Genomic DNA, 10,755 nt, shown 5'->3' with positions numbered 1-10,755 from the left:
TGTGCCAGGCGCTGTTCTCCACACGGGGCTGGATGAAATCAGCAGTCACTGCAGGCAGAAAACGGGAAAAAGAGGGGAAGCGGGAGGACGAACGTAAAGAAATCTGCTCGGAAAATTCCGAGCTCTCCGCACGCCCGGCCTGGCCCCCCTCAGGCCCTTCCCGCCCGGGGCGCTGCCGGCCCGCGGCTCCCGGCGCTCTGAGGGCGCTGGGTCCCTCACGGCTCCTCACGCCCTGCCCGCCTCTCGGACCGGGGCTCCCGACGGGATCCGGGCTCGGAGGGCGCCGGCTCCGCCCTGGTTTCCCACAGGCCCGTCCCTCCGGCGACCCGTGTCTCCCGGCTGACGCGGGGCTCTGAGGGCGCTCGGGCTCTGAGCATGCGGCGGCCCCGGCTCCGCCCCGGCCGGGACAGCGCTGAGGGCGCCTGGGCGCCATGGAGCGGCTCGGGGAGCGGCTGGGGGAGCGCTCGGCGGCCCGGCTGGACACTATCCTGCGGCACCTCTCCCCGCGGCTGGGAGCGGTCCCGGCTCCTGTATCCTTTCTGCTGTGGGATCGGGAAGGGCCGGCAGCAACAAGTTGGCCCCCCGTGGGTCGGGGCTCGGCTTCCCTCAGCCCGGCGCGCTCTGCCCCTCGCTCCCAGCGCCCTTGTGGGTCCGTGGTTTGTCCTACAGGGACACCGGCTTGGGAAGGAGACACAGGGCGAGTCCTGCCCTGTGTCCCTGTGCGCGGACAGCGCTTCCGTGGCGACCCCGGTAGGAATTTTGGGGTCAGCGCCTGACCCACTCCAAAACCTCTCCCAGAGCTTCAGCCTCGCAACTTTTGGGAGCTGGGTTGTGCATCTTGGCAGCACCCCAGCGCCGAGCCAGGGGCTTCCCTGCTGCGACTTTTCCTCCTAGAGATTCAATGGGGTTGGGGAAATAAACTCCTCATGACTTAGAAATTGCACGGCCAGTCACAGATTTTGTTGAAAGGTACAGACTCGACTGGTAGAGCAGCAGCAGGAAGAACATCAAGGTTTGGATTCTGAGTGGGAACCGAGGTGGAAATTTTGGAGGCTGCCAACATAAGGCAAAGGAAACCTGGGTAGAAATAAGTTTTTGCATTGATATGTCTCATGGTTCCAAAAGTGAAGTGGAGACTGCTTGCTGATACTATTTTTAAAGCTGCTTTCATAAATGTTGCTTAAAAAAAAAAAAAAGAAACACAACTGCTTTTTCACAGAGCAGAATGCTGACAAGTTCCCTCTGAATTATAGTACATAGAAGAGGATGTGATCAAACAGGATGTAGGAGTCCTCAAATCAATTAAAAATATGAAGGCAGATGGATAGTTGTTGACTCAGACTGCCATAACACAAGTAGGAGCACAAAATTAGGAATACATGATAGGAAGAACACCTGGTTGTAATACAGGAAGTAAGGAGAGGTGCTGCACAACCTGTTTTTAAATCTGGGTCATGGTGCAAATAGCTTTGGACAAAATCATGACTAAGCTGGGCTGGAGCAAGAAAGATGCATGGATAAAGTGAATTACGGACTCTGTTAAGAATAGATTCATTTGATAGATCAAATGGTTCATCAGTTCACTGTCTCTGCACCTCGTGGTCTCAGTTGTCCAAGCAACCCAGACTGCAACTCTTGAGTTGCAAAGTGTCAAGAGCAAAACCAGTGAGAGGAAGAGGCGCTGCAGAGGAGGAAGGTGCTGAAATGGAGTCCAGCACTGGGTGGACTTGTGTGCTGTCCCCACCTTTGGGGAGGTTTAGGTGCTGAGGAGGGCCCCAAGCTGGGGTTCAGCCAGTGCCTGTGTCTCCATCAGCTGTCTGTGGACATTTAGGAGCCTGAATGGTCAGGAGTCCTATATTCACTGAAATTAGGCCTGAAATGTGGTGTGTGGAGCACTAGTGCCCTCAGTTGGGAGATTCCTTGCTCTGGGACCTGCTGTGGCGGTTTCCACATGATCTCCCCGTGTTCTCTCTGTCTTCCATCCAGTTCCCAGCACCTTTTCCTCTGGCACATCATTTTTGCCACACATTTTTGCATGTGTCCTTCTTCTCCCACCATACGTAACTTGACAAGATCATGTTTCAGCTTCCTGGTGTGGGGAACATAGACACAGCTGCTGTGATGAAACTTATTTCTTATTCCCAAAGCATTCATGCTTTTATGAGCAGTAGAGGAAACTCAGTGGTTTTTATAAAGCCCTGAAGCAAACATGCATGTGCAGACCAAGAGATCAGCATGAAAATGCTGATTTTTGTTATGGATGACACTTCAATACCATGCACAAAGTTCTTGTGAGGCTTCTTTAGTGAGTGGGGTTTAACTGCCCTGAGAATGTGTCCCTGCATAAGAGAGAACAAAAGCTTTTTTAGAACCTGTTGAAATGAATTGAAGTGGAGGACAAGCCTGAAGCTCTTCTCTCTTCCTGCTGTCCCTGTCATTTGGGAGGGACCTGATCTCTGCAGTAACCGGAGTGAAGGTGACGGTTTGCAACACTGTATGAGAATGTGAAACCTCAGGTTTACTCCTAATGATTTGTTGTCTTAGATTATTTTCATTTTTAGAATATTTTTTATTATCATTTATTATTATAGAAGCAAAATGAACAAGAACGTGGATTGAGTGTCCAGCGCAGCACTTGCCTTTGAGATGAATGGCACTGTAGGATCAAGGATTCATGCCTGTAGATAATAATGTTCTAATCTATTTTGCTTGATTGTATATTCCTTAATTCCCACCCCAGACAACCATTCCTACTTCAGCCCAAGTCAGTGTTGTTCCTCATTCAGGGAGGTTTTGGTAAGCTCCATCTTCCTTGGTAGAGATAAAAGCAAAGCAGCCTGCAGAGCTCAGTTCTTTCTTCCCCCAAGCACGTGTTGGTTCTAGACATGGTTAACGTGTCCCTGTGTGTCCCAGCTACACCTTGGACAACGATCTGCTGACCACAGAGCAGAGGCAGTTCTATGAAGACAATGGGTACCTGCTCATCAAGAATCTCGTTTCTGATGAGGACATTGAGCGCTTCAGGTATGAGGCACTTGCTGGACGTGCTGGGGGAGCTCTGGGAAGCTGGAGATCGTTGGGTTCTTCCAACATGGATGTTCCTTCTGGTTTGCAGGAAGGAGTTCACAAGGATCTGTAAAAGAGAGGTGAAGCCACCAGGAGTTATGATAATGAAAGATGAGTCCCTGAGATCCCAGTTTGGTCAGTCTGAAAAAGTGGTTAATAAAGTGCAGGACTTCCAGGAAGATAAAGAGCTGTTCAGATACTGCACTCTGCCAGAGGTAAAATAAAGAAAGGATGGTGGTGGTGGAAGAGCCTGTATGAAGGTGTCTGACCCTGCAGATCAGTCCCATAAACACACAAGTGAGGAAGGAAAATCAGGTCAGCTTTTAAGAGTGTTCTGCATGAACAGGGGATGGATGGAGGTTGAGGCAGAAGACTTAGAGCAGTGCTGATATGGAGCCAGTCAGGAATGTGACTTGGCCAAAGCATACCAGGCTGGAGAGACAGGTCAGCAACATGTTCTGAATGTGTTTTATCCAGGCAGACGTCTGTCCCTGGGGAGGTCCAGCCTTGCAGCCCATATTCATGTGGCAGATACAGCTCTGTGGGAGTACCCTCTCCATCTTTTCCACCCCTCCCAGCAGCCTGCGGCACCTTTCTCCCTCTTGGCCTCCTCCCACCATTCCCATTTGTGTGCCATGCCAGATCCTGCCTCCTGTCCTGCATCCCTCCCTCCTCCCCGACCTTCTCCTCCTGTACCCTTGTCTTCAGCCAAACATCCAGCTCCCAGTGCTTCCTCAGCAATATTTCCTCTTGTTTTTCATGTTTTCTTCCTTGTAGGTCCTCAAATATGTTGAGTGCTTCACAGGGCCAAACATCATGGCAATGCACACCATGCTGATAAATAAACTTCCAGATTCTGGTAAGGAGAACTTGGATCAGAGGAAAATGGATAAATTATTGTGTGTATGCCAGAATTAAACATAGTATTTTAGAAAAGCTATAAAAAAATAAAATTAAGTCCAAATAACATTGAAAATTTACAAAGCCATTTTGGTGATAGTTTTTTTTCTTTTTACCTTGATTTAATGAGACAACATGAGAAAACACAAGAGAGTTTTTGAGGCTGCACAAAGTCTAAATAGTACGGCAAGTGAGGCAAGTAGAAATATCCTAACTGTATCTATTTAAAGAGCAAAATCAATGGCAAAATAAGTGTATAAATGATATATAAAAGGCTCTCTTGGTGTGGATGATGTTTCCATTTCCATGGGGGAAAAAAGATAACAAGCAAAACTTCAAGAATATTTATTTTTGTTTAGACTTTGTGGAAGAGAGCCTCTAGGGCAGAGACTCTCTGTGGAGGCTGCAGTCCATAAATTGAGATTTTTTTTTTTTCCTTCTTTTTAAAGAGAAAGCTAAATAAACATGAGCAGGGTGCAGCACAGACAGGGTTGATTCTGCTTGCATCACAGCAGTACATCCAGTGCCTGCAGGCAGCACAGCTGTTGGAAGGTCTTTGTGCTGGGGAGGTTTGTGCAACACCGTGCTGGTTAAAGTTCTCAAAACAGGAGAGCAGCCAGAATGAGTGATGAAAATGTTTGGTGGTGGTGAAGGCCGGCAAAAGGAGTCTTCTAAGGGGTCACAGGGCTCAGCAGCCTCCTGGCTCTCACTGTGTGACCCAAGAGCCACCACCATGGTCCACTTTGGGGTGGGATGGCAGCTCACCTGCTTGGCTTCCCTGGTTGGGCTGGAGCAGGCACTGAGTGCACCAAATGTCTCCAGGGGGAAGCAGCAGCTCCTTAGGATGTGCTACAGTGGTTTAACAGGAGGGAAAAGGCTGTGTCACGTTTGATGGGGCTGAAGGTTTCTGCACCTGTGTTGCAGACAAACAGACTTTCCTGCACCCCATGCATCAGGACCTGCACTATTTCCCGTTCCGGCCTGCATCCCGCATCGTGTGCGCCTGGACCGCCATGGAGAGGGCTGACCAGGACAACGGCTGCCTGGTCGTGCAGCCAGGGACACACAAGACAAGCCTGAAGCCTCATGGTTATCCACAGTGGGAGGTAGAGCAGCATGGAGGGCTTGGAAAGGGCGAGCAGGAAGGGGACATGTTTTGGCTGGGAAGGACTCACTGTAGGGGGAGGATGTGCAGGTCAAAGCTGAAGTTTTCAGTGATTTTTTTCTTTTTTTCATTTTTTCCTTTTTTTTTCTGTTTATGCAAACACTGACATTGATTTGGGAGAGAGTTTCTTGGGTGACCTCACTCCATGTGATTTGGGTAGATTTGCCTTTGTTCCCTAGGCCTTCACCTAGAAAATGTCCAGCACGTTGTGGCATGATAGCACAATCACATGCCAGCGTTTTCCACTGCCCTTGCCAAGTCTGAGGGCTCCATTTCCTCCTGTCAGCTTGTTCCTGCCTGGTAGCGTGTGTTCTGTCCCAAAGAAGAGAAGTCTGACAGTAAACAACTGGAGGGAATAAAATACCAAGTGGTATCTTCCTCTTAAGAGTGTGTGTTTCCTGGCCTGGACTGTCATTGGTGATGGTTATACAGGGAGCAGGAGGCTGGACTCCAGCAGTGGCCTCAGGCCACCCTTGTGGGCTTTCCCAGTGCCCTTGTCTGTTCTCTCCAGCTGGGAATGTCTTTGTCCAAGCCAGCTGCAGAAAATACAGAAATATAATTTTTTCTGTACATCAGGCTTGAGCTAGAAGGAGCAGTAGTCTTTTAGCTTGGGATATGGAATACTCTCCAGGGGAAAGCAGATCCACAGCTGTCCCTACTGCCCTACTGTGCTCTGAGAATCAGCACTTCCTCTAATTTTAGCTGAGTGATTTCAGTTCAGCCTTTTTCTTTCCTAGGGTAAAACCAACAAACTTTTCCATGGGCTGCTTGATGAGGATGAGAAGACTCCCAAGGTTCACCTTGTCATGGAGAAGGGAGACACGGTGTTCTTCCATCCCCTGCTCATTCATGGCTCTGGGATAAACAGGACATCAGGTTTCCGAAAGGTAGGAAAACATCTCTTGATATAGTCTTTTATATTCTTGACTTTTTTAAAAAATAGTATCCAGCTATCCCTCTTTCTGTTTTTACCCCCACCCCCTTTGAATCCTTTTTCAGTTCATGAATATGTGGATGAATGTTTTAATGAGTTTTTCTCTTCCTAATATGCTTCAGCACTCTGTTGCTTTTTATTATTTTATTTTTAAACATCTGTCTTTTATAAGAAGTGCACATGGTGCAGCTGCTTGAGAAAAACAGAGCAGGAGTAGAAATTAGATGTTGAATCTACATTTAAATTAAAGCCTGTCTGGCTGTACTTGCTTTTCTGAAAGTTCCCTTTCAGCTGTCCCAGATCAGGACTTTCCCAATTTTTTTTTCTTTATCTTCTTGGTATCCTGTCTCTGGATAACAGGAATATAAATATTTATTTATATGATTGCACAACCCATTTTCTATAAAAGATGTATTGACATGCATGATTATTTAACTGAAACAGGCAAAAGTGCTCTCCTTTGGAGGCCTGGTCCCGTCTCAGAAGGGATTCATCCAGGCACTGCAGCACAGGCTGCTCTGGTTTTATTTTGGTTTGCCTGTTGTGTGGCCTGTTCTTTCAGGCCCTCTGGCAGTTTATTGGTGGATTCAAGGTAAGTGGTTGTGACCCTCTGGGTGCAGGAGCTGAGAGCTCTTACAGAACACGCAGGTCTGGCCCAGCCCTGACTCCCCCTGTTTCCACTCCAGCTGCTGATATTCTGAGATCAAGCAGTCCAGCTCATGCTGAGGGAGTGAGGGAGGGGGAGAAGGAAAGGCAAGGAAGAAGAGCATGCCAGCAGCAGGAGTGTTTCTCCAAGGGGACACTCTCTGGGGCGCCTGGAAAGGAGGAAGGAATCTGCTGACATGATCTGAGAGGAAGGAGTGCTGTGTCCACAGTCTGGAATACACGAGATTTTTTCCAGCAGCTGTTTGTAGTCGCTGTGACAGTGAGTGATGCCCACTTTCCTCACACAGAGCATCAGCTGCCACTTTGCCAGCTCAGAGTGTCACTACATTGATGTCAAGAACACGACTCAGGAGCACCTGGAGAAGGAGCTGCAGGAAATGGTTTGCAAGAAATACAATGCAACTTCTGTGGAACTCAAGGTGAGACTTGGCTCAGTGCCTTTGTTACAAACCAGGTCAGTTCCTTTCCCAAGTCTCTCAGGTGGCAGATTGGTGCTCTTGCTATGCCTAGTTTGGCAGATCAGGCTGTACCAAGCAGAGGTGCTTGGCAGGATAAAAGACCTGACGTTCAGAGGATGACTTGGCAGGCTTTTTTGGGGCCTTTTTCCTCATAATGCCTTGCTCTCTGGCAGCCTCTTCACACCCCTTGAGCTCCGGAAGTTCCTTCTGAAGCTCTGCTTGTAAATAAAAAAATGTGGTCATTTGCTCCAATTTCAAAACTATAAGTCGGAATAAGTTCAGTGCTTGTCCAGTTTGAATGTCCACAGTTCTTACCGTTTCCCCTCCTAATCGTGGCTGGATTTTCCTTTTAAAACAAGTAGCCACATCTGATCACAGTAACAAATGGATTTTTTTTTTTTCTTAAATATAATCCCACATCAATTGTTTATACTTGAGGCTACAGCAGGTTTGTGAGCAGTGATACACATCTACCTCAAAAAAAAAAAAAAAAAAAAAAAAAAAAGAAGGCACTAATGGACTCTTTCTGAATAACTGAGACCATTGAGTAAAATAGAAAGCAAATGTAAATTCTTCAGGGATCCAGCCACTGAAAGAAAAATAAACCTTGTTACTAGGGTAAAAATGTTCTGACTATCTTAATCTGAAACAGTTCCCAAGTGTGTGGAAGGCCAGTATCAAGGCAGTAAAGTCTAGATGTAAAAGCAGCAATTTTCCTTTAAAATGCATCTGTTTCACAATATCTGGGGCTTTCTGGAAGGGGGGATTTTCTTTTCCACCCTGGGTGTTTTTGTGTTGTTCTGTGTGTTTTCCCCCCAGTGTGCCTGGGTGTGGTGGGGTGCCCAGCCGTGCTTTGCAAGCTGATCTTTCATGTCTGTGAAGCCACGGCTTGCTTGGCTTTCAGTTCCTGGGGTTGTTTAGGTGCTTGATGAAACCCGAAGGGATGTGTAGGAAGGCTCTCACCTTCTGAGTGGAAATGAGGTTGTTCATACAAACCCCAGAGAAATCTCTGTGTTTTTGTGTAGCTTTAAGGATTTTGTTTAGTCAGAGTTGGAGTTTTCTCCCAGAGGAGTGCCCAGGTCTTTATTTCACTTTCACAAGATGATAAGAACTAAGCAATTCTCTATTTTATTTCCATCTCTGTAAACTGGAATCCTGGTCACTGTTTTTTCTGGCCCTCAAGATGCTTTTCCTTTGTCTCATTTTTGTTTTGAAGGATATTTGGAATTTTCGAGCGCGGCTTGTGCAAGGGGAAAGAATCAACCTGTAGTAGACCCTGTGAAGAGCAGGATGGAAAACATGGGCCTGAGAATGAGCTGCTCTGAGGGGAGAACACAGACCCTGCCTGGGCAGGCAGAATTCCCTTTACTGACCTCTGTAATGGTAACTTAGCCAAATGCTGCATTGCAGAATAGTTTTATGCTAATTCAGAATAATTGCACTGAGCTTGGACGGCTGATGTATGTCAAAGGAAACCTAACCTAGAAAACCAAATTTGCTGTGGGTGTTTTAGACAATCGAAGAATCAGATTCTTGAAAGAACACCTTGATTTTCTTGGTATTTTCATTCTTGTTTCTTAAAAGTTTTTAACATGACACACCTTTAGAATGATGCTATACCAACCAAATCTTACCAACGTAAGATTTATGCAAGAATTCCAGCCTTTCCAATGTCCTTTCCTATGCAAAAACCCCAGAATAAATCACATTTTCAGACAAGCCTGCAGTGACATGGGGAGTTACTAGTGTAGCTGGTGAAGATGTGGGTGTTGGTACCAGCAGAGCCAACAGTGGAAGGAAATGGCTGAAGAGAAAGCAGCAACCACTGACAGAGAAAAATGGGATTTATGGACAGGAATATGATTGCTGGTAGAGTTCCTCCATGGCTTGGCGTGGCATCATACCTGACCAAGCAGCTCTGGCACAGGTGAGATATGAGTCTGACAGTGTTGGGAGCTACTGGGCCAGCAAAGCAGCCTCCCACTGGCCTTGCACAACTGATCCAAGGCTGTGTGAAGTGAGGGAATCCTTTGAGTCTGGCAGGTCTGGGAAAAGGTGCCTTTTGCTGCTGCCAGGTTGAGGAAGTGTTTGGATGCTCCCTGGGGTGCAATGGTGGCAGGGTGTAGTGATGCACACTGCAATGATCCTCTTGCCTTTCATAATGTTCTTCCTTGCTTTCTGAAAGATTCTCTCACTTTCAGAATCCATTTTTTGAAATAAAGAATAAATCAGAGTGAAACTGCACTTGTGGGCTGTGTTGTGTCATTGCTGCTGCTCAGAAACTGGCAATGGGGGTGTCCTTGAACACCCCAGTGTAAAGCATCAACCCTCAGCTTGTTCCACTCCCCCCAGTCCACCCAAAAAAGGTGTAAAACAGCACCAAAGGCTGCAGTGATGGGCTCTTGTGGCTCCTTCTACCTTGTTTTGTGATTCTTCATCTTCGTGCAGCATCTCTAGGTTTTCATGTTTGTTATTTAGAGGTGAGGTTTGAGCACAGTTAATTATTGGTCCTACAACCTTGGTGCTGGAGTGAGGTGTCTGGGCTGTGGTTCCCATCTGGAGACAGACATATCCTCTCAGCAGCCTCTGGTTTGACCACAGCACCAAGGAGTTAGATGAGGGTCACTTAGGACAGACCCCCAGCCCAGCTCAGAGGGTGATTTTGGGTGTCCTGGTTCCCCATGCCCTCTCTAACCCTGGCATTGATCAGCTCCTGGGGAGAGCATGGGCCCAGGTGAGTGATTTCCAGTGAGTTGGAGATGCCTCTGCTGACTTTGCTGAGTCCTTTCCATGGGATTTTTGTGAGAATTTGGTGCATTCTGTCTGGTTCACAGCGCAGGATTCACGGAGAGCCTTCCCTGGTTGGCCAACCCACCGGTGGAGCTGAGTTGACTGCAGAGGGAGCTGTGACCACAGAGAAGAGCTACAGGTGTCACATGCCAGTTTCAAGACTTCTCTTACTATAGCTGGGAAAGAGACGATAAGGAGGAAGTTTAGCTTTCTTTTTAAAAATTTATGCACCTTTGCCCAGGGGTTTTGGCTTAAAATTGCCTCTTTCAGAAGAGCAAACCCATCAACGACCTCGGAGATCGTCTAAACCCAGCAGTTGATGAGAGACTTGTGACCTCATTCCTCCCCACACCCTCTGGGGCAGGCTGTGCTCCTTCTGCTGGGCAGAACACAATTGGATGAAGCTGGATTCTCCCAGAATGGATGTGTGGTGCCTCCTCTGTAGCAATAATACCTTTGAGAAATAAACTTCCAGATGTGTTAGGAGAGCTTCAAGAGACAGGGAAATGCAGAAGCTGTTGAAATGCTTGGGTTGCTGCGTGTTCTAGTGAAGCAGCACTTACCCTATTAGAAAAGTTGCTTGAATTGAATCAAATTAAAACATTTATTTTGCTAACAGTGTGTTTTAGTTTGGCCCTGGCTTGGTGGAATGTTTCTTATAATTTGGTTTGCTGTAGGTGTTCAGGTTCACATGTTGGAGCTACGTGTGTGCTCCTAAATTGATGTAACAGCATGTTACATCTAAAACTTTCTTTCCAACTAACTTCATGTTCCTG

General features: G+C 47.3%; 1 protein-coding gene across 1 annotated transcript; it reads left to right on the top strand.

Moving 5' to 3' along the window:
* The first annotated feature begins 391 nt into the window (after nt 1-391).
* Nucleotides 392-9,433, top strand: PHYH (phytanoyl-CoA 2-hydroxylase). The gene is made up of 9 exons (XM_040061641.1): nt 392-530; nt 2,741-2,796; nt 2,914-3,024; nt 3,116-3,281; nt 3,844-3,925; nt 4,891-5,072; nt 5,869-6,018; nt 7,019-7,150; nt 8,406-9,433. The coding sequence occupies exons 1-9, from the start codon at nt 432-434 to the stop codon at nt 8,457-8,459; spliced, it is 1,032 nt and encodes a 343-aa protein (XP_039917575.1). The 5' UTR covers nt 392-431; the 3' UTR covers nt 8,460-9,433.
* Nucleotides 9,434-10,755: the final 1,322 nt, after the last annotated feature.

This window comes from Hirundo rustica, chromosome 4 (genome assembly GCF_015227805.2).
Source record: "Hirundo rustica isolate bHirRus1 chromosome 4, bHirRus1.pri.v3, whole genome shotgun sequence".
Lineage (NCBI taxonomy): Eukaryota > Metazoa > Chordata > Aves > Passeriformes > Hirundinidae > Hirundo > Hirundo rustica.
This window is presented reverse-complemented; position numbering and strand designations above follow the sequence as displayed.